The sequence below is a fragment of the Buteo buteo genome, chromosome 16, assembly GCF_964188355.1.
Source record: "Buteo buteo chromosome 16, bButBut1.hap1.1, whole genome shotgun sequence".
Classification (NCBI taxonomy): Eukaryota; Metazoa; Chordata; class Aves; order Accipitriformes; family Accipitridae; genus Buteo; species Buteo buteo.
This window is the reverse complement of record NC_134186.1, coordinates 21,993,392-22,020,550: the sequence shown is the minus strand read 5'-3', so window position 1 is coordinate 22,020,550 and position 27,159 is coordinate 21,993,392. Positions and strand designations below refer to the sequence as shown.

Here is a 27,159-nt window from a genome sequence, read left to right as displayed (position 1 = left end):
TTTCAAAAATGATAGAAGAGCCATACTGGGAAAATTATCAATGCCTACACAAAATCAAAGCATGAGACAAAATGAAAAATATGTTAGCGTATTTTTTTTTCCTATATCCAGATACCAAAATGCTCATAGTATGCAGTTAAAATCTGAGGCTATATTTCAGTCTTGTTCTGTTGGTAGTGTGCATGAAAGTGCCTGTAGCTTGAGTACCCAGAGATGGGACAGAGCTTAGCAAACCCAACTGTTTCTTACCTTTGCTGCCAGGTAGTGAAGCTGGGCCGGAAGAGGCTTTGATTGTAGTTCAATCCAATGTTGGAAGATACTCAAAGTTAATTTAAAAGCTACTTTTATCGTTACCCAACAACATAGTAAATGTGTCTACTGTGGCTGAGAACTGAAGTTGACACGTGACATCAAGTTTAAGCCCCTTTTTAATTAATTAATTTTGAGCTGTAGCTGCACTGAGCTTTTGGTTAGATATCTGGAGGTACATTTGATGTAAGAGCAGTACCTGTTTGTATAAGTCTTGCAGAGTAACTAACTGTGAATATTAAATTGTAAGTTAAATACTAAATGCAAGCATGCTATATGTAGATAAGAGGATTTACCAATAATGGCTTGAATAGTTTAGATTGAAAGAAACACTTGGGTGGGTGACACCATCTCCCCTTCCGCATGATAATGCGGAAGGATTGGTTTAATTAATTCTAAGCAAACCTTAATATGATCAGCATAGTATTAATTTTTAATCTCTTCAGTGACTGCAGCTCCTCAGCCTCTTGGCAGAAAGTGTAGAATGTTATTTTCATTACAGAAATTTATGCTGATCCTTTCTTCTTTGTTTGGTAGATGCCCTATGTAGTTTGAAGCCTGCATCATTTAATAGGAGTAACTGATTTTTAGTCTTTCTCTTTATAACTGTCAATAATTGCCACATCTTCCTGTGATCATAGCCCTAGACTTCTGTTTGCCTAGTTGTCTCAGATATTTTCAATCCGTTTATTATTTTTTCTGCTCTCCTCTAAAATTTCTCTCCTATTTGTCCTCTTTGTGCCTCATTATGGTGCCCAAACTGAATGCAGCACTTCCAATTGATGCCAAGCCAGTGCTGAGTAGAGTGGAATAAGCACCTTGCTCATGTGATACATGGTATTTCTGTTAAAACAGCCCAGCATGGCATTTTATCTTTTTTTTTTTTTTTTTGCAAGAGCATTAAAATAACTTTGTGTTCTGTTTACCATCTCTTATTGTCAGATTTCCTGTCTGTGCTACTATCTAAACAGCTAATATTTTTTTTGTTTGTTTAAGCACTTAATTATTCCTGTCTCTATATTTCTCTTGATTTTTAAGTTGACTAGTTTTAGTGCATTATTCCATTTTTCAAACTCTCCTTATACTGGCTATTGAATGTTAAGACCTGCCCATTTCTCTGTGTGGACAGGTTCAGCACTTTGGATCTGGGCCGCAGGAATGGAACGGAAACTACGCTCACTGGAGGCAGCAGGCTTACATCCCAGCCGGCGTTGCCGGTCATGCTTTCTCCCTTCCGCAAGGAAGTCCAAATCACACTACCGTGCACGCGCATCTCTCTGGAAGTACCCACCTTGGAGGACAGCCTGCTATTCTTCCCTACCCGTCGTCGGCACCCCTTAGTACTGCTGCGCCTGTTGCCCACCTCCTTGCCTCGCCATGTACCTCAAGACCCTTGTTACAGCATCCAACGTACAATATATCTCATCCCAGTGGTATAGTACACCAAGTTCCAGTTGGCATAAATCCCCGTCTCTTACCTTCCCCAACCATTCATCAGACTCAGTACAAACCAATTTTCCCACCGCATTCGTACATTGCAGCATCACCTGCTTACACAGGATTTCCATTGAGTCCAACAAAACTCAGCCAGTATCCATTTATGTGAGAACTCAAATACAGTATATTGAGGAAGCTCAATGATACAGAAGTTTGATTTAAGAAGAAACATGGTATTTATTAAATATTAGCCATGGCACAACAGGAAAATTATTTTTTTGAATCATGTAGACTTGGGTGCAATTTAAACTCTGAGCTTTAAAAAAAAAAAAAAAACAAACTCACTTTTAATGTGTTTTGCACATTTGGTATAACTTGTCTTGGTCATGTTATCTTCTTATATAGTAACTTTAGACAGGTGACTTATGGGAGCAGAAATCTGTTTTTGCTCCTGCTATTTTTTATAAAATTGCCTTCTAACTAGTGCAAGACACGTCTACATTTGGGAAGCCATTCAGTGTACAGAACTAGAGCAACAGATGCACATGTGTCAGCAGTACAGTGTAGAAGTAACTTGTTTGTATTGCGTATCTTGGTGTTTAAATGTTGAGTCACTTATCTAAAAGTTGAGCTGTTGTTCTTCACATTGCATGTGTCTTTTGCATGGGCAAAAAAAAAAAGCCTAAACATTGCTCTTAAATGTTGTTGTCCTAATAATCTCAGCTGCATTGTAAACTGTTCCCACACATAGTGCCTTAAATATTTGAGGTTGTTAATGTTATTACTTATATATAAATGTTGAGGACTGCAGCACTTAAAAATTCAGATCTGCTGATTTTTTGATAGCGTAATGCTCATTTTGGGTTTTGTGTGGTATGATTTTTAGTATTGGGTGTGTTTTCCTTATCGAGAAGGCAGCATGTTTTGCTGTAGCCGAATTTTGCTGTCTTTTTTTCCCCCAGAATGATCTAGCTTCAAGACAAGACTTTAGTAGTGCTTAAGAAAAGTTGATTCAGTAGCTATTGAGTAGTGACACACAACACAGTATTTCATACAGGTAAATGGAACTGCAGTACAACCCAAGTAGTTTATTTTAAAAGTGTTTGTCTAATTGGATATAATAAAATGTTTAGAGGTGCGGTAGGCATGACTGACTAGCTAATGAAAGAAAAAGCCAAGTGCTCATTGATCCATGATGTGGTTTCATCTTAGCTTGAGCAAACCATGCAGTATTTAATAACTAGTAGCAGAGTATTTACTATTGAAGCTTGAAAAGATGTGAGTTCTTTGTGTGCAATCTTACATTTATGCATGGGAGAGATTTTAGTCTTTTTACATTATAGTATTTGTTTTAGCCTGTTGCGGGTGTTTGCTTATTTAATACATTCCGTCAGGGACGTAAATTACATGCTTTTTGCATTTTTATTTTTTTTTTTTCCTTAGGAAGTGTGTCTTTTCGTTTTTTGTTTTGTTCAAATGAAGTTGCTTTTGCAGCACCAAAGACTTAATCATCTATTTCCTATACAAGGTAGCTACTTTTTCATAGACCTCAAGTATACTGTAGTGTAGAGATGGGGTTTACAGAAGGTATTAAGCTGAGGCTGTGTTTTAGCTTATGGGCAAGTAATAAATTGTATCATTTATCTTGAATGTATCATAGATAAGCTGCTATATAATGATTGCCACTTCAGATAGCTGTGAAATTAGGTGATTAACTAGTTCTTTCTTAGCCTTCTAATTTCTGTACAAGTCTAATTACATGAAATAGAAGCCGGGTTTTGGGTTTGGGTGTTTTTTTGTTTGTGTTTTTTCTTTTTTTTTTTTTAAAAATTTTGTTTTCATGTTTGAAGTGTCGTAACTACTATACTGTAAATGATGGAAGATGATTGCATATGTTTTTTTGGTGTGTGTTATTTGCATCAGTATTTTATCTCCATTAACTTTGAGCTCATCACTGCATATAAGTGGATGTATTGATGTAACTTAATTTTTTTTATGTTTTCATATTGGCATTGTGTAGACACTTAAGAAGCTGCATCTTGCAGGCTTGACTTAACTTTTTTTTAAAACAAAATCTGGAATACAATCCTTGCAATGTTGACTGGAATAAGAGTGCAAAGCATTTGAGTTTAACTCTGTCAATAAGCTAATAACTGGTAATCTTTTTCTTTACTCCACTAACACAAGCAGTGTTTTATTTAATGAATGTCTGAATGAAATAAATGTGCCTACATTTGATTTATTTTTTAAGTAATAACTAAAATAAACAGTATTAGATCATAAAAAATAATAAAAATACCAGCAGTACATTTTTAATCACACTGAAAATTAAGAAACCTAACTTTTCCCAAAAGTTTCAGTGTTTTTAGTAATCAACTCTATGCATTTTGTACAAGTGTGTGTATATAAAGTATACATTAGAAACTAGGAGTATCCTGATGAATTTGAAATCTTATCAACACATATATAAAGCCTAAATATAGGGAGTCAAGAAAATGCTCAAATTGGATATCCACCTTACCACTTCAGACTTGTGCTATATGGTCCAGCAGATAGTTTTGTGTTCACTCCCTTGTGTTGGGAAGCGATGTTTCTTTGGTGCTTACTCCATTGCAGGCAATGGACACACCAAGAATCACCAATGCAAATGGAGTAGATGAATTTTGTATTGTGATAACAAAAAAAATACTGCATCTTTTTTTCTGGGGCCATGGGGATCTTCATTGGTCTAATGTATTTACTGTACTACTTTCTTTTTACTGTGCTTAAGGTTTTAAGCTAACATGCTTGTTAAATTGACACAATTATCTGTATATCACAACAGTATCCTATCGTATGCAGGAAAAAGTTGCTGTAAATGCGCCCCGAATTAGATCTGCTGCTCTTTCTATGTATTGTAATTTTAGAAATGTCTGCATTTCAAAGAACGAAATATTTGGGATCCTGCCACAGCTTAAATTCAAAATACCGGGTGACTTTTTCCCCCATCCTGCAATACACCTGGAGAGAACGGACTCTTGTCACTGCAAGTGTCCGGGGCCCATCTGCAGAAAAAAAAAAAAAAGCTTTCAGGGCAAGGACCTTTTCTGTGGAAAAAGTCATCCTCTGAGAAGCATTTATACACGTTACCGTTTTAATGCCTTTTTTAAATAAAACACTGCATGACTACGGAATTGCATATCTGCATATTACTTTAATTTGCAAGATTTTATATGAATTTCTTGTGTTCAGTTTTTAACTTTACTTCAGGGTGTTTTATTGGTCAAATATGCTACTGTATTAACTTTCTTGGTTTTAATTTTTAAATTTTCTGTTTTTACTGCTAATTAACTTGGTTTGTGTTAAGTAAAAGTTAAATCACACTGCAAGCTGTAGGAAGACTTGTTCTAGAAATACCCAGTGATAGAGACTTGATTAATAAGTTTGAACTGTTACTGTTTAACAATTTGTAGACTCGTGGCTTTTTTTTGCTTTGGATTTCTATGCTACACTAGTTCGCCATGTAGCAATTGCACTGTGCAATATTACAATATGAGGACTGGGAAAATTTTTTATGGATGTAATGTCTCTTACAGTTTGCGATAGTATTTCTTTCTAGTTCTCAGTGATTTAAATGTGACCAAGCCTTCTGTACTTTGTCACAAAAAGCGGGTTTTCCAGGTGACTATTTTGGTGAGTGTCAAAATAAGAATTTATGGTGTATTACTGTCGAGATTCACTTTGAATTAAAATATATATTGCAGCAGATGACTTTTGGTGGCTTTCATTTTTTTGCTGCGTTACATCAAAGCCGGGTTAAGGCAAACGTGACGAAAATTCAGAGGGAGGGCCCCAAAGTTCTGATACACTGATTTGACTAAGCTTCTCTTCTTTCTGAAATTTTAACTTTTATTAACTTTCAAGGTTTGCTTAGGAGGATCTTGAGATTCTGCCTTTAGCGTAGCCAAACCTTGAAGGTTCCTTGTTCCGGATGTCCCACTTTTGCAACCTTAGAAAAAGGTTATCTGGCCCAGATAACCAGCAGAGACATCAGCGCTGCCGAAGTTCGTACCAAGCCTGTGGCAACTGCTGCTTGGCCAGCAGGAGGGTGCTCCCGCTGCCGCAGATGGCCCCACGCGGTCAGCGGCTCCAGATGGCCAGCCTGGGACGGACCAGACGTCCGTGGAAGCGGCATCTGCCGGTGCTGTTGTCAGCCAAATGGGCTCACTCTGCCGTGGGCTTACAGGGCTTGCTGAAATCTTGTGGTTTGGAAGCCGTCGTGAAGCAGGCTATTGGGTACGCGTGTTTATGAAGTAGCGTGGTTTCTGTGCCTAACATCGCGTTTAAGGTGCTGTTAGAAATGAAGCGTAAAAGACTGAAATGACAGTGCAATATATTTTTGATAGCAAAATATTTCAGAACTGACGGAAAGCTTTGCTTTGCTAAATACGAGGTGCTGCCGTTACTGATCTTGTACAGCTGCTCGCTCTTCAATGCAGGTTGGTCATGCTGTCTGCAAAGCTTTTCCTGCAGCACTGTACCTTAGGCTACATGAAAATGCATCTGTCCAAATTCTACAGACACCTCTGTTGCTATGAAAGCTGCTTCCTTTTCATTCTTTACAGTTAGACTCACGTATTGTTGACTTAAATGTGTGTTGACATTGGTATCTATATCCCACGTTTCCCATAGCAAATAGGGCCATTGCCTTGGTGTATTTTACACTCTCGCTTTTGGCAACATCTAACAAACAAGGAAAGGCAGCCTGAGCCTTTCCGAGGGAATACGCTGTCTGTGAAGTCCTTTCCATTCTTGCTTTCTATTAGTAATAATGTCCGACTGTCCCCTGTGCTCTTTCCCATCCTGCGGAAGGATAGGACTAGGACAGACAATTAGGAGTAAGTAATCTTCCTCTCAGCCGCCTTTAGAATGACTAACACTGGTTTAAAATTTGGTATTTCCCCTGTCACTAAATGCAAAGGACAAACTTAAACTGCAGTTATGGCAGCAGATTCATTCAAGGAAAAGCTTTCAGAGTCAATGGAGCTGTCACATGCTATGGATCTGTAGCGGGACAAATGGGTTCAGGATGATGCTATGTTTTCTCAATGAATTAGCTGAAGTTTTCAGCTGGAGAGATGATCGCTCTCTGGGAGGCAACAGAGACGCTACTGTTTGGTATCACTCACAAAGCAGTACAGTCCTGACGATCACGGTAGATTCGCATTAATCACTGCAACTCACGCGTACTGCGATTTCGGCTCCCGTAATGAATTGAGGCAGCGTGAGTCAAAGTTTCGGTAGGGTTGTGAAATACTACCGCTCCCCGCTTAAAGAGCTGTAACTTCCTTACAGGCCTATAACGTTCGGCATGCGTGTCTTGTGCGGTGCAGAGCTCCGGGGAATGCCAGAGAAATGCTGTAGCCCTTCCTGCCTCTTTTCCCACACTGAATGACGTGGTGACTGAAATGCTCAGTCTGATGTCCTGCTGTGCAGGCAGGCATGTTAAATCATGGATAAGGTTTGACGGTGATTGATGTTAATCATATCTTCCTACCTTTCACCTGTAAGCCGGTGCATTTTCTCTCTGGGGAGAGGTGGTTATGTGCGCTAAGCAGATTCAGATGATTCCAGCTGCCCCTGTCTTGGGGAACAGCACTGGGTATTCTTCGTTAGAACGATGAAGCTTCATGCCGAGAGGCTAAAATACACATTGGAATGGATTCTTCTTATATCCTGAAGTAGTGGGTTAGGAGCATCTACACCCTGCTGGCAGAGGTGGCTGGAGACTGGACTCCATTCTGTGGCTGCATTTGTGGAGCGAGGTGTTCATAAACTCGGCCTGTCTATTCATCAAAATGAAAAATGCCAACTGTTCTGTTGCGACGATGGAGACCGTGGCCTGCCACCTGCTTCACGGAGAAGTCGCTGCATGGCCACTGGTCTCGTCTCTTCTGTGGGTGAGATTCTTATCTATGGGTTCCTTCGTAAAGACGAGCAAGACTCAAAATGATTGCGGTACTCTTCCCCAGCAAGAGACCTACTGGTCCTATGGACAAATGCTCATACATGTCCTCAGCCAGCTAGAGTAGATAGATCTTCACTGGCATGGAGCATCTTGATTCGTTATCCATAATGAGACCTCTCTTCTAGAATATGGACTACTTTCTAGCATTAAGGATTCCACAGCTGAGAGGAAACCAGCTTAGAGGCACATACACTTCATCTCCCCGTTCCAGATGTGTAACCATGGAAGGGGATCCGTGGGCAACATAGGTGTGCTGCTTGCAAAAAAAAGTACCTGCTAATCAAGTATACAGAGCACGTGCACGCTCTAGGAGAACACGTATGTAGGAAAGCAAATCTCGGCACCAAGTATGGATGCACAGATACCCCCCAGAGGTTGAAATTACCTTTCTGGACAATGAAGACAAATAGGATTGGGAAAGGTAAGTTTAGGAAGTAGTTAACTACAGTTACTTGGTAAAACTTCAGTGATTTTTCACTAGCTGTAAGGGATCTTATCCAGCCATCATTCTGGAAAATGTGCATTTTTAAAATCCTTTGGAATAACAACTAAATCTGCTTGGAAAAAAAAATTTGTATTTTATACGTAATACACACACACACATATGCTGTATAATGGAAAATTAAAAGAAGACTGTAATGGTTCAGAGCTAGACTGGGAAAAAGTGCTGTCAAAATTAACTTATTGATAGGACCTATTACAAAGATTGTGTTGTGACAAAACCTAGAAAACTATGAAAATGATGGAATGGGTTTTACACAGGACTCTCTCAAGGTGATAGAAGGTACCACCAGAGGGCCCTGCACTAAATACGTTGGCCCTAAATAAACCGGAGTGATGAGTAAGCTATCCCATTTTACTATAATAATCATACAACTGCCATCTTTTCTCTGTGGATAGTCATTAGTAGTCATCATGTGAAAGCTAATTCTGCATAGAATGAATTAGTGATTTGAGGAAAAAGTGAGTGAAACGGCACAAATGGGACCTATTAGTGGCCGAGTAATGGTATTGGTGACATTTGGAGTGTGCTAAACTAGTCAGATAAATACATAATCGTGGGGCGTCGTGACTCCGGGGATGCTGTGACTAGCTGGGCAGCAGGCTCTCGAGCTGTGGGTAGTCCATGCCGAGGCTTGCTCGACCTCAACCCTGACTTCTAGGAATTTATCAGAAAGACGTTGTCTCCCTTTTTGCTGGAATTGCTGGGAGGCCGGGGCAGCTTTCCCGCACGCGAGCGGCGCTGCACCCTTTCAGGATCGGCTCTCGGGGTGCTGGAGCCCATCCTGCCCCGAGCCCACCTTCGTGTTGCTCCCTCCTCCCAGCATCGCTGTCTGTTGCCCACAGACGTGAGCTGGGAACTAGACTCAAGGAAGCAGCGCCAGCAAAGAGATGGTATTAGAATGAAGAACTCGCATTACCTCTGCTGCAAATACAAATGACGGAAAACACTGAATTGAATTGCCGTGACGGTTGGTCCGACTGTGACGGAGGCAGCTTCTGCCTCTGGCTGGGGCTCACCTCCTCTGCCGTCCAGGGAAGGTTCTATGGCCTGGTTGGTCTCATAGTAGGTTTTATGGCCCGGCTGGTCTCATAGTAGGTTTTATGGCCCGGCTGGTCTCATAGTAGGTTTTATGGCCCAGTTGGTCTCATAGTAGGTTTTATGGCCCGGTTGGTCTCATAGTAGGTTCTATGGCCCGGCTGGTCTCATAGTAGGTTCTATGGCCCAGTTGGTCTCATAGTAGGTTTTATGGCCTGGTTGGTCTCATAGTAGGTTTTATGGCCCGGTTGGTCTCATAGTAGGTTTTATGGCCCGGTTGGTCTCCCGCTGAGCCTTTAAAGCATCGCAGAGGCAAACCTCTGCCCTTCGCAGCCCCCCTTTCAGCCTGGAGCTCTGAGCGCGGTCACGGGCAGGGAGGGAGCAGGAGAGGGGAGGCAGGAGGAGACCTTCCCCGTGTTTACCCCCCGGCGGCTGGGGAGGTAGCTGCCGATTTGGTCAAAGCCCTGCGGTACGCTCCAGTTCCTCCCTTCTGGGAGCTGCTCCCTGCGCTGGCGGCCGGTGCTCTGCGCCGAGGGAGGGCTTCGGGGCCGAGAAAACCCTCCGGTGCCTTGGCCGTGCCCTCGAAGGCACAGAGGCCGGCGGCTTCCCGGCCCGCCCTCCCCCGGCTCCTGCGCCCGCCGCCCCGGGCCGGAGCGGCCGAAGGGAGCCGGGGGGGGGGGGGGGGGGGGGCGGCCGGGAGCCCCGCGGGGCGGCGGCGGGGGGTCCCCGCGGCCCCGGCAGCGCCGCCTCCGCTCCCCGCCTCCCCGCGCTCGGAGGGCGGGGAGCGGGGGGGGGGGGGGAGCCGGGACTGGCGGCGCCGCGAAGCCCTTTGTCGCCGAAGCTGCCTTCCGCGCCGGAGCCGGAGGGGCCGCGCCGGTGCCGAGGCTGGGGGGGGGGGGTCACCGGCACCGCGTCCTCCGGGGGCGGGTGGGCGAGAGCCGGCGGCAGCATGCGGTGCCCCCCGCTCCTCCTCCGCCGCCTCCTCCTGCCTGCACAGCCGCTGCTCTAGAGCCCGGCGCGGCGATGGGCAGCGCTGCCCGCTGAGGCGCGGCGATGTGGCGGCGGCGGGCGGCGGGCGGCGGCGGCGGCGGGCGGAGCGGGGCGCGCCCCGCGGGGCCCGGCGGAGCGCCCGGCCCAGCGCCCCCGCTCAGAGCCCCGCCGGCGGCCGGCGGAGCCGGCCTGGCCGGGGCCGTCGTGCTGCTGGGGGTGATCGTCGCCCTCCTGCCGAGCGCCCGGGCCGAGCCGGGTAAGGAGCGCGGTGCGCGGGGGGGGCGGGGGGGGGGGCGGCGGGGAGCGCCGCTGTCGCCGCTGTCGCCGACTGCGGAACGGCCTCACCTGCTGCAACGGCGGAGGAGGGAGCCCGGCTCTTCCTCATTGTCTCCTTGCAGCCTTTTTTTTTTTTTTTTTTGCCCGCTCTTTGCACCGAGGCCGGGCGGTGCGGAGGGGATGCCGGGGGGGTTCTGCCTTTTCCCCGTCGGCCGCCTGCGCTGCAGTCGTGTGTGTGTCCCCCCCCCGGGGCTGCCTGGCTAAGGCGCAAATAACGTTTTTCCCCGTGGGACAGGCTGGTTGGATTAGGTCTTGGTGCTGGCGGAGAAAGAGGGACGGGCAGAGGCTTTTGTTAAAGCGGAGGATCGCTTCCAGCGGAGCTGTGCGTGTGCGGCGGGAGGAGGGGAGGATGAGGAGGGTGAGGAGAGGGCGAGCGCTGCCGAGGTCTCAGCCCGACATCGCAAACGCAGCCCAGAGCTCCGGCGATTTCTGGGTTGCGTTTTTCCCTATTTGCCTTGACTTTTTGAGGCAGGCGGTACGCTGCGCTCTCCCGAGTTCTTCCAGCGGTCGATACACTCGGTGACCTCGATGCAGAAATGATTACTGTTGCTCGCAGTTATTGTATGTGCCAGATACGGACGCCAAATATAAGTCTAAGGCTATGCTGAAATAATTGAAAGAGGCTATAATTGATACCTGGCTAGATTAATCCCATGGATGTAAGAAAGGAGGAGGGCTGCAGATCCACATTTCGAAGCTCTTAACGTGACTGTACAGTAATCATATGCAATTGATGTCAGTTTTATGGCCGTAATATAATAAGGTTTCTCATTTGTGGGTTGTAGCTTGGTGGAACAGTGCCTCATACTTCATTACTTGTTCTGAACGTGTAAATACTGCGGTTTGATTTATCTCTATAAGATAAATTGACCTGTGGTCAGAAGAATGGCTAACTGTTTACCTGCGCTTGTCAATTCAGTCTGGATTTCACATGAACTCTCGCGCCACGTCTAAATTACGGAGGTAGCCAGCCTCTCCGAGCTGAATTTTAAAAGCTGAGGTATTTCTGAGGATGCAACAAGACACCTCTTCACACTCGATCGCTAGATTCAAGAGCAGAATGAAAAGTATTAATATTCTGTTTCTTCCTTTGCGGTCTATGTCTTTATGACACAGCCATTATCTCACTTTTAAGTGAAGAAGTCCAGTAGAGTTAAAAAACATATCTGTAGGTATCTCATTGCCTACAGCTTGAAAAAAAAGACGTGAGAAGCTACAATAGTGTCAAGCCAAAGTAGGTAATGATAGTATGCATAGCACACACAGTAGAAAATACTGTCACCGATAGGCATTGCCCAGGAATTTCAGACAATCGGGTAGTTACATTAAGGTACTTAACATAATCTGTTGTAGTTAATTGCTTTGAGCATTACAGCTGAAATTGCAAGTAAAACTTTATTAGTCCTATGCAGTGTTTATCAGTAGTTAACGATTGCTAAGGTGCATGAATTGGATGTCAATCAACCTAAAAAGCTCTGTCTTCCAGTGAGATAGAGCATGCGAAATGCTGTCTCCCATTGACGTCAGGGGCAAAACACATAGTAGAGCCAGATTGTCAATGAAGAACATCATTAGTTTTGTCTGAGAAGGTTAACTTCTAAACGTTTACATAGAGCAGTCTGCGTGTAGTTCTGGATTTCTGTTAAGCCAACGTGCTTTTACTGATTTCTGTGATTCTTACTGTAATGTATACGGTTCATAGAGCAGGTCTACTGCCGTGAAGTCCAAGTGGCATTAGGTGATAAATTAAACACTGGGAAGAGCACTTGTCATGCACCGTTTTTACTACAGCTTTCTCCACTGGGGAATATATGCATCTATGGGAAAATTATGTCCGTACATACGTACATACTCACAGATGAACGCTCGGTTCTTCTGTTGGGTTTATGTGCAACACGTGGCATGGCTACGTGTGAAGACGAAGCAGGGAACTGGGGCATGGAGGGCAAAGAGAGAAGTTTTACTCTGGTGCTAGTGCTTCAGAAGACAACTCAAAAGTTTTCTGTTCCCTGAGATGATTTTAAATAGCTACAGTAACAATATTTCCTTCGACCTCAATAAGAATTCAACACAAAAGGAAAAGATCTCCCTGAAAAGACATCCTGACAGGATGAGGCGTTTGGCTACCAGGTGTTGGGAGCAGAGAGATGGATTATCTCTGTGTTAGGGACTCAGAACCAGACCTCAGTGCTGGTTGGTGCCTCAGGGCACTTTCACCATCGAGTACAGAGTGGTTAGGTTTCAAACAGCAGATGAGAAGCTTCATTTTTAATTTTAGAAGTATTTTATGCTACTTTAGCTGGATACATACAAAACTGCTCAGTGACATGCAGAGGTAATCATTAACTTCCCCAGTATGTCATCCCCAGGACCACCGCTTGAATTCAGGTTGAAAGTAAACTTATGTTGTCCACCATAATCAGAAGTACATAACCGTGATTTCTGATGGATTATAGAATAACGAGTGCAAAAATTCAGTCAAACTGAATATATCTGTCAAGAAAGGAAAAAGTAATGAGCCAGAAATCAGATGAGGGAACGTGTGGTTTTGGGTTGACTCCTACTATGCTCCAGCCGGGCAAAACTCCTTCACGAACCAGAGGCGTGAACCGTGGGCAACCATTTCCCCTGGGGGAAGAAGAGAGAGGCAGTTTCTGAAATGGGTGTAACTTTGAAAGGCAGCTATTGAAAGCTGATCTGGTCTCGGTGGACCATCTCTCAGCCAGTAAATACCCATAGCGCTGTTGTTTGAGTAAAATGGAGGAAAAGGCACATGGCTTACAGTTGTGTTGCCCATGAGCTTAATCAACTGATCAGAGGGGCTGCAGTGGGGGGCCTGGGGAAGTAATGTTCCAAGAAATGCTAAAATATACCTTTTACATTTTCCATCATCCTTTACGCTTGTTTGTGTAGCCTGTTGGGATGATAAACTTGCCAGGGAAAGGTCCATTTCTTCCTGCGTTTGCTGAACACTAGCACAGTGAGATCTCACCTTAATTAACAACGAATTCAAAACCAATAACGGCACCTCCGGCGCAGTGGCTGCTTCTCGCAGCTGGAGCTTTGATGGAACGACTCGGAGAGTGCTCCGTGCCAGCTGCTAAACTGCCAGGCCCACCTCCTACGGGCCATGGCTCTCGATGGATGGCAGCTACCTGAGCACTGACTCAATGCCGCTCAGCTCCCGAAACTCCACAAAAATTGGCACATCTGGAAGCGTACGGGTTGGTGTTCCCCTTGCCAAAGGAGCTGCCACAGAGGCGAGTGCCGCGAGCGTGTCGGGGCACGAGCCCTTCCCTGGATCCAGCTCTGCGTTGGGGAAATGGGTGGGGAAATAGCAAAAGGCACTCTGCGCCTCCTGTGGTTGCTCCCCAGAATTACCAGTCCAGCATTTTAGGAAATCAATAGTTTCAGGTTGGTCACGTTGCTCTTTTAATGTTCCGTCTGATTATCTGAACGGAACAAAATACTTGCAGATATCTCAGATACCCTGTGAAAGAATAGTGAAAAGTTCAAATTCTGACTCATTTTATTCAAAACAAAACAGGAATCTACAGCATGGGCTGGAAGATTAGGCCACCAGGAGCGTGCAAAAAGATGCTTCTTTGGGAGGACTCGATGGGTACGCCTGGTATAGATCCACCAGTCGTGAGTCACCTTTTTCCACTACATTCCCGGATCTGAGTTATTCCCCACATGAGCTGATAATAAATAATCTAGTTTTAGTATTCATATAGATACGGGATACTTCATATATACTGAAAAAACTTTGATGAAACTGTTCTCTGTAGGTTAAGGTAAGCAACTGGTATCTCGGGTGAGGTTGAAGCGTCTCCATGTTTTGCCTGTTTTGCCCGTTTGAGACTTATGGTTAGAGAAGAACTTTTAAATCGTATTTTCAGTCATGTTCAGTCATCTAGTAGTGTACTGGATATATTGCCTCCTCCTAATCTTCACTGCACTATTTCCTGAAGTCTTTTACACTTGCTTGAGGTCAGGTTGATGAGCAAGAGGAGGGGGACTGTGAGTAATTTTCTGTTTACGACATTTTCTTAGTCTTGTGGGAATGGTTGTTTCTGCTGAAGTAAATACTGATGATATTTGCATAGGAATTTAGGCTTCAATGTCCAAACATGTCAACATTTCATTAAAAATAAATGAGCATTTCAATGGTTATTTGCTGTTCTAACTCCCTTCTGCTGAGTCCAAGGGAGGAACTACTGCACTTGCTGAACTAATCTGCATTTTACTGCTAATCCTGAGGGCCGTGGCTAGGACACTGCCTTCCTGCTAGCAAGGTGGGATTGCACAGGTGGGCTTTGGACATAGGGCATTTCTCAGCTAAAACACCCCACAGAATAACATTCCCAATGAGGGCGTTTAGTTAGAGAAAGTACAGGATACAGGAAAAACAATTTCTGTACCTCTAACCCAGAGCAGATTGCTGCTGAAGTAGCTGTAGTATTCTTGGCACAGTTGGTCTTGTGCCCGAGATTGCCTCTCGAATATTAAGGGTCAGGTTCGTGAAGAAAAGGCAAACACGTCTTCTGGAAGTTAGTTTTAAAAAATTCAAGGAAATAACACTTGTATACTTGAGTTGAAGGTGTGCGGGAGTTTTCCTACCAAAAGAAAAAAGAACAGAAAAAAAAATCCAGGTAAACCAGATTGGGACGGAGCACGGCAGATAGCGCTATACCTGCCTGAGCGAGAGAGGTGCGTGTTCAGAGTCTGCCTTCGGGAAGGTGCGAGCGCAGCTCTATAAGGGACCAGAGATGAGGAACTTCCACCCCGGCAGCCTGGGTGATGCATCTCCCTTCGCTGAGACCGGGGGGTCCTGCTGTCTCTGGGCTCGCGCTGGGCTAAATTATCCTTTATCCACCCTTCAGACAGACAGCTTCATTTTGTGGCCCTTCTCACCAGAGCATTTGAGACTTCTCTAGTCATTGCTGGATCACGTACGCGTAAGATGGGAAAGGCTTATCCTTATTTTTACAGTTAATGGTCTCACCCGCGATCACTCTTGTACTGCCTTCTTCATTCACGGTTTGAGGCTTGGTTGGCAGCTCCAAGAGGAGTTGAGCAGAAGATGGGCAGCTGCTGTGACCTTTCTCTTTTTCAAATGTTGAGGAAACCTAAACCCTCACACCCAGAAAATGCTTAGTAATACCTCGCTTATTCTCTCCTCCTGCCTAAAACCCAAATACACAAAAACCAGGGATCCACAGCAAAGATTTTCAGTTTCTGTAAATTAATCCTCAGAGTTTATCAAGAAAGTAAGAAAATAATGTTTTGAAAAAACCACCAGGGTCTTCCCTTCTTCCTCCTTAAATACAACTTTCAATAGTTTTAGATTTGAAAAGGTCTATGACAAAAGATCTGGAATTGAAAAAGAAGGAAATAAGAGCAAAGTCCAGGCTTTGAACTGGCATTTTAGTGGCAGTCTTACATACACGCAGAAGGATATAAGGAAACATCTGCATCTCGTAGTCGTTGTCACAAGAAGCAAGGCCAGTAATGTTCTTAAAGTCTGGAACGGAGACACGATGCCAATAGGTGTCTGAAGTGTGTCTTTGAACACAGATGATGCTTTAAGAGCCTCTCAACAGCAGCTGTGACTCAGTTTGACTACTCCCTTTTAGAAAGAGGAGTTATTGCAGAAAATGGAAAGTCTGCAGATATACCTACTAGGGGCCCCTTTTGGGTGAAAAGAAGCAATTATGTTACTAATATTTAAATAATTACTTTTGCAGGTATGAGATATATACAGTGTGTATAGCAAAATGTAACACACATAATATTTCAACTTGATCTTGAGGTTAAATAAGGGAAAATTCCTTTCTGGATTCTGGGAGCAGGAGGAAGGAAGGAAAAATGAAAGAACATTCAAAGATGGAAAAAATAAAAATCCAGACTTAGAAGAGAGTGCCTGTTTCCACATTTTCTCCACCACACACTGCTGTAGATCTAAAACTATCCACAATACCTTGTCTACCATTTTGTCACCTGTTACCACTATACAGTGTTGGTCTTTTAAGGGAAATACCCCAGTTGTTTCCTGCTGACTTCGAATAGGAAAAATACATGGGAGAAATGCAACTATGCAAGACCGTAAACACAGAATGTAAGTGTTCTGGGCATATTCTCCAATTTTCAGGTATTATCATCAGGTTTGAGGCATCAGCTGGGGAAGCAGCAGTAGCTCTTCTTTTGAAATTTCTCCTGAATTGCCTTCACATGTATGCATTTTCCTTATTATGACTAAAAAGCTGCTATGTTGAATGTAGTGATTTTGGTTGCTCTCTAGGAAAGTCTTTGTACACCGTATACCTACTGATCATTTGTTTTTGTAAGTGCTCATGCAGATGGGTGGTGATAAAAAATTCCTGAAGCAAGCCAATATAAATTAAAATCCATCTGCATACCAGGTAATAAAAAAGCAGCACAACTCTCCTGCATCACTCTACTGTTTATTGATATGATGATCTCACTGCAGTGTCTTTAGCTGAAAATAAGTAAAAAGTCTTTAAATAAATTGTTGCCCCTGTGTTTGAGGTGTGGATTTTGTAGATTAAACCGTAGATGGTTACTAGCTAGGATAACACAAAAAGATTGTTACGTAAACGTGTAACTCACAATGCTGAAACAGATTTTTTAAGTGTTAGTAAGTCAAAAGAAAGGCTAAACGTTTAAATGCATGGAAATTAAAATGTCAAAAAACAGATTCCAAAAGAATGGGAAACAAAGATGTATTAGTTTTCTGTGGTATTTCTTAAACAATGAAATAACTGAGGCCAGCAAAATATGTTGTCAACCAATGTAAAAATGGCAAGAAAAGAGTTGAAAAATGGAAGTTTATCCTTGGGAACAGTTTGTTACCAAATAGTTGTTCTTTGTTTTGAAAATAATAAAAATGACTTAGATTATGTGGTGGTGGTTGTCACTGAAGTTCTAAAAAGCTGATTTAAAAGAAACCATTACAGATGTACCTAGTTCTTTCTTTGTGTAGTTTTCTTTTAATCTGATGAGTAGCTTTGGCAGATGAATGTATCAGTGACGAAAAATTGGATTTTTATAGGGTTCATGGCTAGTTAGGAAAGGGAATGCATTTTTACAGTTTTCTATCATTGTAGTATGTCTTTGATGTGATGTCTTTAAGCTGAAATTTTTAGCGGTAGTTTTAAGAAATGCTTAAAACTGATGGTTTTGGTTTTATTTAGCATATTCTGGTCTGGCCTTCCATGATACTGTAATTTTAAAAATGCTTCTCTGATCTTGTGGTGAAACATCTTGGCTGAATGATTTTAAGACCAATACAGGCTTCATTGTTGTAGCAGTTCAGTCTTCTCAGCTGGGTTTGTCTGAATTTCTTGATGGTCACCAACTCTGAAAGGCTCAAACCGAATGGAGTATAGCTGCTGAATTAGATATTCACATAAAAGTAGACTTGAAAAAACTGTCCATTTTTGACTGGCAGTCCATAAACATACTTGAAATTGCCCAGCTTTTGCTGAGAGTGGTTAGTAACAGAGATGTTTTCAAAGCTGCAATCTGCTGAATTTATCAATAGATTTCCCTATGCAAGGTTTGGTATCCAAAATTCATTGCTATTTAAAAACAAAAGTTTGACTCATTGGAGGATTAGAGCTTGGGCTCTGAATTGGCCACAGGCAGTGTGGTCTTTTGCTAGGCGAATAAGCGGGAGTGTTGATTAGACATTTTATGGGGTGCTCTTTGTGGTGCTACTGCTATTAGAAAAAAGCATTATTTTCTATACCAACCTTCTATTTTTCTTTGGCTAATGAAACACTTGTAAAAAGCTTATGGACTTCTGTTGCATAATTAATATAACATTATTGATTTATTTTTAAAAGGAATTTTACCAGATTGTCACCTACTGAGAGCTCCGAGACACCTTTGTATTTTACTGAGAAGCCATGTACAAAAGCCTGTTGACGAGCTTGGGCTGTTCCTGAGCACACGCAGCATTTCCTGGTCATCTTGCATCCGAAAGAATAGTGCAAGTTGGAGAAGGGTAGCGATCGGCCGTAAGAAGGAGTACAGAACATGGAAAAAGTTGTATTGGTAAAAGATTTCTAGGCATTTAGGTCAGAAAGGAGTCACTGCTGTCGAATTTGTCTTCTGCATGAGGCGGGCCATAAGATTTCTCTTTGCTTTAGTGACTGATACAAGTGTGGCAGCTCTGGGTAACCTTTAAAAGACTATGCGATCCTAATTAAAATTTTGCAGCGGCTGGACCGTTCACAATTATTGGTGAAGGGTGTTACTATCATGTTTGGTAATGTATATAATGTCAAAACTGAATTTGTCCCACTGGGTTTTCTAGCCACCCTATATACCAGACTGAAGAGCTCCAAAATCTCTTTTCCATACGTAGCTATTTGTACACTGTGATCAAGCCATGCCTTTTGCTTTGAGTTCTCAGATGGTTCAATCAAAGACATATTTCCCACATCTTTTGTCATTCTTGTGAGTTCTCTTTGAAGTCTTTCCAGTCTGATGTCCCTCTGGAACGGCAGCCTCCAGAGCTGGCCTGCTATTCCTGGTTCATCGGGAACGGGCATCAGCATCAGTGTCAGAGGTAATATCATTTTTGATTGTAGTGGTGATCTCCCCACGTGTAAGAACTGACTTGTTAGTCCTGTAGGACTTCCCATTGATCTGATTATTCACCTCTGCTTCCAAGATTTATTTTTTTTAGAGTAAGCCTACTCTGCAGACTTCGGTATAATTGAGAGAAGCAAGATTAACAACCCCTGAAGCTGCAATGCTTCTCCTACTTGTGGAAGCTGCAGTCTGCTCAGCAGACATAACCCTTCATCATTGTTCCCCTCCGTAGACACTCTTATCCCATGAAATTGGTCTATAGTCTATTTCCAGATGTGTGATCTGATACTTGGCTGCATCTGCCTGCTTGCTTCACTGTTCATCACCTTCCCAGTCGTCATCTGAGAAGTTTTATCACAGATGGTTTTGACTTCCTCCAGGTTACTGATAAAAATGTTGAGTGCAAGGCTGAGAAGCGGTCCCCATGGGAGTCTACTAGAAGTGTTGCTGCTCTATTTAATCATTTAAAATCTATTGCATATGCACCATATTCATTTTATATTTTATTAATCAAAATGTGAGGTATAAAGTCAAATGCCTCATTGGAATCTAAGAATATTTGATCAAATCTGTAGTCTGATAGAAATATAAAATTAAAGTGATTCATTGTCCATAAAAATTCATTCCTGGGCATTAATTATTCCTTCCTCTTTTTGTTCGTCATCAATCAAATCCTTTCTCTGCTAATCCAGTCCATCATCAACAGCAATATCAAAATGTCTATTTGACAGTTCCCATTTGCCCAGTTTAAATGTCACAATGTTATAGAACAAAGATAAATACTGTTCTTTGTTTGCTTTGTCTCCTAGCGTTAGGAATAAGGGGACAATCAGCAATTAAGGAAAAAAAAAAAGTCTAATTCAAAACCGGTCGATGCTGTTTCACACTCCCTGTAGCGGTAGGACTTGCCGCCACAAAAATGGGTACTTGAAGAACCCCCAAAGTGTAGGTCTGGTGCACTCTTCGGTAGTGCCTGGCTGCACTGACTGATGGAGACTGGGCGGGTCCTGTTTGGTTCAGGATGGCATTTCCTACGGTCCTGTATGGACAAACAGAATATCCGAAATTCGAATAATTGGCGCGGAAAGAATATGAACTGTAAGAAGATGCAGGGAAAGTAAGCTCCTGGGAAACCAAACAGTACTTGGGTGTAGAGGACACTTCTCCTGAGGGCTTCGTGCCTCCGTTCTGTTTCACGAAGAGCCTTGGAGACGCCTGGAAGTCCACATGTCTCTGTGTGTCCGTGGTGTCTCGGTACAAAACCGGCGCTCGGGACTGTGCTGCCTTCCCGGATCAGTTTATCGAGCCAAGTGCTGGGAGCTGTGCGTAGGAATGAGTTTAAGAGCGGAGGGGATTAGGGATCAGGTAAAGCGAAGAGGACAAGCACGCCGAGTTGAACCATCTTTCCAGTTGCGAGCTGTCTAATAGTCTTTGCTTTGTAGGTGTTGCAGGCAGGGGTAAAGGGCTGCTAGGTGAACACTGTTAGGACTTTATTCCTCACATGCATCCAAAGAGTTGGGGTATTAGGGTTGTATTAGACAGAGTTCGACCTCTTGTGCTTCTTGCTATAATTTATTTGGGAGCTGGAAATGCGCTGGTAAAAATCCTGGCCTGGGTGGAGCCCATGGAAACTCTACCACTGGTTTTCACGTGGGCAAGATTTCAGTTGATTTGGTTTCTGTGCATGATGACACTGGCTTCCTTCTTTCCACAGCCTGGGTCTCGGTGTTCTACGTAGGAGACTGGAATGGTGTTTTGATATTAATCTCCTTTTTGTCCTCTAAAAGGCCCCAAGCCAGCCACTGCAATTAATGAAACTCCTCAAATGCTTAAAGGGAAGCACGTATAATGCTTATCTGAAATTAGACTACAGTCCTCCAACACATTGCAGAACGCTGATCTGTGTTAGACGAACTGGCTGGGCAGTGTGTATTTTGTTGAAAAGCCAACGGCTCATTTGAAAAATCAGTGATGAATTAAAAGTAATAGATAATGGGAGCAGGACTGAGATAATAAAGTATGGAATATTCAGAGTTTATCAGATATTTTAATGTATCCAGTACTTCCAGTGTAATGCAGAAAATTAAAATCACCCCAAAGAGATAATCTTACAGGAACGTATTCTCGAAACGCGATTTGTTTTCAACAATATTAACTGTAGGCTACAATAATGTAGGGTATTATGCAGAGTATATGTAGGATAGACTTCTGTAGCTATTATTACAACTGTCCAATCAAAGAAATCTCTCTGTATAACTCCTACAATTATTTAACTGCTAATTTGATTCTAAAATTGTCTTTCTAGGCAATTATTGCAGAAATCAATGCTATCTACTTGTGCACACACAGAAAAATTCTTAACATCATTGTAGCCAGCCTAAACTCTCTGTACTGATGTTGAATTCTTTAAACTATTTGGGTACTTCCATGACTAATGAGGTCTAGCCATGGCTATCAGAGCTTTCAGATCTGGTTTGGTCCTGCTGGCGTGGGAAGCAATAGGAGGAATCCCAGGGACCTCAGCGCGTGTGGACCGAGTCTCTGATCTGCGAGTTGGGTCTGAAGTATGGGCTGTTTCTCCTGTGAGATACCACTAAGTTTATAGAGATACACCTGGGAGAGGTGTTTTCAGAAGGGGGAGTTTTGCCTGTTTGTGCTACAGTAATGACCAAGGAAAAAGGCGAACACGTTATGGAGGGCATTACATATATAGGATGACACTGATTTAAACAAATTGAAGTCACCATTTTAAGGTGCTCAACAAGTTGTACTGCTAATCTGTTGAGCCCTTCAGTGACTAGGACAATGTAAATAAAAACACAGTAAGGAATAATCTGGAAGCTAAATAACTGTAGTGCAGTATTTGCGTTATCTATGCCTTCTTAAAATTGGTTTTCCCCTTAAATAAATGGTAGGTTGTTTCAGTAGATACAATTGTTAGCCAGACAACAAAGTTACCTGCGTTAGTTAAACTGGTGTAGTACTGAGACACCTGTGCCTCCGCTCTATGGGGATATGACATTTTCAGGGATACCACGAACTTTATTTCAGTTCAGAGTGGCATGTAATTGTTGTTTTGATATTGTTGACTTCTCTTTCTAGAAGGAAGAGAAAAATACAGTGATATGTGTATTTTAAGTCTTTTCACTCATGTTTTTTTTTTGTTTTTAAATGCAAATATGCTTTGGTTGAGAGTGAAGACAATCAGGTATATTGATTCATGCTTCTCTTTTTATAAAAAGTTTGGTCTCTCTTGGTTCCTTTGCTTTCATAGAAAAATAGTTTGGGAGTAATAAACTTCAAAAATGTGTACTTCTTACCTCATATCATCCACTAGTAAACTACCAGGTTCTTAAAACAGTAAGTCAATTTGTGTGTGTGAAAGCTGCTGCAAGCAGCAAATTCCACCTTTTCAGTGTGCGTATATCTGGGTGTTCCAGCACATCTTATAGATATGCATATACTTTCCAGCATATCATATAGAAATAACATGGTTTTGCCTTTTAAGCACTGAATGTGCACTTTTGCAAACAAAGATTTATTAATTACAGAGCACCTTCCTCTTTCACAGTCTTTTTAATATCAGAAGAATGTCATTCTTTCTCTTCAATACTATTTAAACATATGAAAAGTTAAAAAAAAAAAAGATAGCAATTATATAATGAAAAGTAATGTTCTTTTATTCCTGTATGAAGTAAGACTTATTCCCATCAGAGTAACACTTAAAACCTTTTGTTATATCAGTACTCCTCTCAATGATAATATTGGCATTTATTCCTGTAAACAATTGGAGGATTGCCATTTTAGCTGATGCCACAGGCTCCTTAGGGAAACTATTTTTTATGAACTTTGGAGCAAAGAATGTACTTTATTTGCTTTCTATTTAATACAAGTGGATTCTTATAACTGAGGTGGCAGTATGATTTGGAAAACTTAGATTAAATGGAGTTTTATGCATGAATTTATTTTTTGTTCTTAAAATACACCCTGACAGTGTTGATAGAGTGGCATTTAGATGAGGTTTCTGGTGCATGTTTCTGTCAATAGGGTATAACAGGGATTATTTTTAAGTACTTGCCAACATGTACGTATCCCATTGTGTGGTGAAAATTGTTCTTAGGAGTATTTTTAGGCTCACTGCTTAAGCTATCTTTGCTAGAGAAAACATAGTAATATTCAAGAACAGAGATAGTGAAATCACTGAAGTGTCTGCTGTGGCTCCCTCAGCACTTGTAGGGGGTTTGTATTCTCTCAGCTGGGAAACTGGGGGGGTTCCTCAGCTCCTTGAAGAAATAGTAAATATTCTTCCAACACTTTGGAATAAAAGAGATTAACATCAGCAGAATTTGCAGGGTAGCATCTCTTTTTTTATACTGGACCTCAGTTTAAACCTAGAGTTCTCACTTTGTTCCCTAATTGTCTTTGGTGGCAGTAGCCCATGGTGTAAGCCAGCCTGCCTGCTGCCACAGCAAACCGCGGAGGCGAGAGCTGAGGCGAACGAGCGAGTTTTAGGTTTGTGGGGCTTCTGTGTAGTAAGTACTTTCCTTATTGACTGCTTGCTCATGGTTCCTCGGGTACTGTATCGGCACATGTGAAATACTTCATGGTCTTTTCTGGAGCGTGCAGGTGTCTGAAAGGTATTAGTGACGCTGCTTCTGTGGTCTGCCTGGGCTTTGGTGCGTGGCTCCTGATTACAGAGACTCTAAGAGATAATGTTATGTTACTTATTCATACCATCAGCTTTAAAGAATTAATTTACTTTAACTAGCATTTGTGTTCTCTGCGTTGACAGCAGTAGTTACATTCAATGAACTCAGGCTTTTAAAATCCATGCTATTGCACATTTTGCTTCCAAAATTTCATGAATTGTGGGAGCATCACTAATGCTGAGCTAGTAATACATTCATAGATCTTGCTGTATTGAAAACCATTTCTTTTCTTTATGTATTTATTGTGAAACGGTTATCATGGGATAGTTCTGTCACTGTAAATCCAGAGGAGAGAGATGGCGCCTATCCATTTTACTGTGACTTATTTCTCTACCCCTGGTTGCTTTTGCTGAGTTAATCTCAGGGTTAAAACACCACTTTTTCATCTCCATGTTATGTTAACTTTGGTCAGCTCAGTTTAGACAGTCCGCGTAGTCCCACTGCTATATCCCTGCTACAAGTTTACAGCGTTAGCCATCTCAGTGCAATAGCACTTTTTGGGGGAGATTTTGCAGAAAAGGGGCAATATAGATCTGAATGTATTTCTCCTCAGTGCCATCTGCAAGCAGGGATGCTTTCTGAAGGCAGCGGGCCACTGAGACCTGGCCACCAGCACCGTAATGTCAAACATCTCCCCAAGACGTGGAGAGGCTGCTCCTTTCTTGGCATCACAAGTCTCCATTTCGGCTTTGTTTTTGTACAGCCGCTCAGGCAGAAACATGTTACGCATTTCTAAATTGATATATTTACCTAATTGTTTTTAATAGTGACTTTTTTCAGGCCAGCTGATTTGTACACTTTCCTGAGCATTTAATTTGATTTCTACATTAGTTCCGTATCGGGGAGTAATTAGAATAGACAAAGAAAGAATAAGTAGGACTTAGGTTACGAAACAAAACTGCCACGTGAATTTATTGCCTGTGGTTCTTCGGGACCCAGTCATCTGCTACAACTTCTTTTAATAGCTCCTTCTGACTTTAATGTGATCAAAACAAATGTAGCGTTTTGTTCTTGAATTACATTTGGATTCTGCTGCTTAGTTGTTGGCACAAAACCCATTGCAAGGGGGCGGGAGCACTGACCCTGAAGTTTGGTGTACCCAAACCACCGGGGATGTACTGCAGAGTCTGCCTAAAGCCCTCTGATACACGGCTGTCTTCCCTGAGTCAGTTCACTAAGTGATGGTGCCGGCAGAAATCTTTAACAGAAATATTAATGACTTCGATGGGATTTGGCAAATGCATCAATTAGCAATACAATTTGAAAGGTAATGTGCTAGAAAGACTAGCTAACGTTCTGTAATATTTTTCTTGCTTTCCTAGGGAAACAAAATTAAAGCAATGGATTTTACCTTCCTTTCTTTTCTCGGTCTATTTGAAAGACCGACAGACATACAACCCTCCTCGGTAACTTTTTAATCCTTTGGCCAGTTTCCATCAGGTTTGTCAGAGATCGAGACGTCTGCCGTCTCAGGTTCTTCCTGCTTTCATGGAAATCCGTGCCTGCAAAGATGGAAGGGAGCTAATAATAAACGCTCTGCCGTTATCTCCCGATGCTCCCAACCAGCAGAAGTGTGTGTGACGGAGCCAGCGGTCTTGGGGGGGCTGGTGGGGAGGTGCCGTCTGAAGACGGGGGAAGGCTTGGGGATTCTGGGGTGCCCTGTGGGGTTCGGAGGCGCGGGCGGTGGGAGCTGGCAGCGCGGGGGAGCCAGGTGAGAAGAGGTGATGGGGCTGCTGAGAGTTGGGAAGGGGGGAGCTGGGATTACCGCGCCGGGAGGATACCTTCCCCAGGAATTCCAGGTTTGTTGTGGCAGGAGGGTCCTGGTCCTGACCCTGGCAAGGAAACCTGAGTTTTGCCGTGGTGCTGGGTAGGGAGACAGGAGCCGCTTTGGGGCTGAGGGACAGAAAGCGATGGCAAACGTCTGTCACCACGTCCGTGGAACCAACTGCTATAGGGGCAACTGGAAAGACGTTATAAACACTGCTGTTGATTCATTCAGCCAACAGAAGGTACCAAGAAATACAAATTAGCTCTTAAAAGGTCTTTCCTGTTTCTCCAGGCTTTTCTTTTTTGAAACAAAAATCCTGTCGGCACACGCTCTTGTTTACACAAACACATATACACATGCAATAGTCCTCTTTTACGCCATGTGCGTTATCCTGCTGAGTGCTCACTTGCAGCTCTAGGTCCTGTATTTATCACCGTGGCAGTAATTGAAACTTTAAAGCAGTGTTCCACAATGCTATTGACAAAAAAAAACACAAAAAAACCCTCAGTGCGCATTTTTAGAGAAGACACAAAATTACATTCTGTCTTCCAAGATACCTTGCAGTCAAGATATCAAGTGTCAAACGCTCAACATCTTTCTGAAAATAACGTGTGTTTTTTTTTTTCTCTGAGGGATTATTCAGAAATTGCTAACTAGTATCAAGTTTATGGGTTAATCCCATAAAGAAGTGATGCAAGTCACTGGTGCTCAGCTTTTTCTTTGGAGAAAGAAAAAAAGGGGACACATTCCCGCATCTAGTTTTTAGATCAGCGATTTACATTATAACAAAGTGTGATTTAAGATTTTATGGTAAACCAAGATGAAATTAACATAAACTTTGGTGCAAGAATAGCAATATGTTCCAGTTGGAGCTTGTAGAAAAATGCTTAAAAGTATATAGCAAGTCAGGCTCTTGGAAGCTTCTCTCCCTCGATCATCCCAGGTGCTGCCTTCTGGAATGAAATTAAGACCTGCTCTTCCCTGCCGGGTAGCTGGGCCAGGGCTTGTGAAGGTGCTCTCATGGCTACAAGAGAGAAAAGGGAGGATGCCAATAAGAAATCATCCTTTTTTGAATTTCCTGAAATGTCCCTGTAATTCTCTTGACATGACAAACTGATGTGGCAACCCGTAGTGTTACTCTCCGTGTCCTGATATTAGATGTTTCAGATATTGTAGTACTGCTACTCATTAGTGGGTATAATATTGCAACTAAGATTTACATCAAGGCTTTCATGTGCCATAAGCTGAGGTTTTACAATATCCTATTTCTTCTCACGTTTGTCCTTTCTCGCTTTTTGCCAAAGAAAAAAATACTCTAAATTACCCAAATATGTCAAAGGCTCAGTTTTAGAAGTACCATAGGTACTTCAGGCAGCAGTGCTCAGTAATTTTCAGTGAGACAGGAGGTACCAGGGCGCTGACTGGTGAGAGTTACAAA

General features: G+C 42.8%; 2 protein-coding genes across 6 annotated transcripts in view; both read left to right on the top strand.

Annotated features, from left to right (window-relative positions):
• HIPK3 (homeodomain interacting protein kinase 3) overlaps window positions 1-5,493 on the top strand; it is a 114,240-nt gene extending 108,747 nt beyond the window's left edge. For all 5 annotated transcript variants that reach the window (XM_075048178.1, XM_075048180.1, XM_075048181.1 and 2 more), the window contains one exon: window positions 1,439-5,493. In XM_075048178.1, the coding sequence (XP_074904279.1) occupies window positions 1,439-1,915 (477 nt within the window). In that variant the 3' untranslated portion in view covers window positions 1,916-5,493. The remainder of the gene's footprint in view (window positions 1-1,438) is intronic.
• Window positions 5,494-5,716: 223 nt separating this feature from the next.
• KIAA1549L (KIAA1549 like) overlaps window positions 5,717-27,159 on the top strand; it is a 140,166-nt gene continuing 118,723 nt past the window's right edge. The window contains exons 1-2 of the mRNA XM_075048668.1: window positions 5,717-6,021; window positions 10,445-10,539. Of these exons, the coding sequence (XP_074904769.1) occupies window positions 5,717-6,021; window positions 10,445-10,539 (400 nt within the window). The remainder of the gene's footprint in view (window positions 6,022-10,444; window positions 10,540-27,159) is intronic.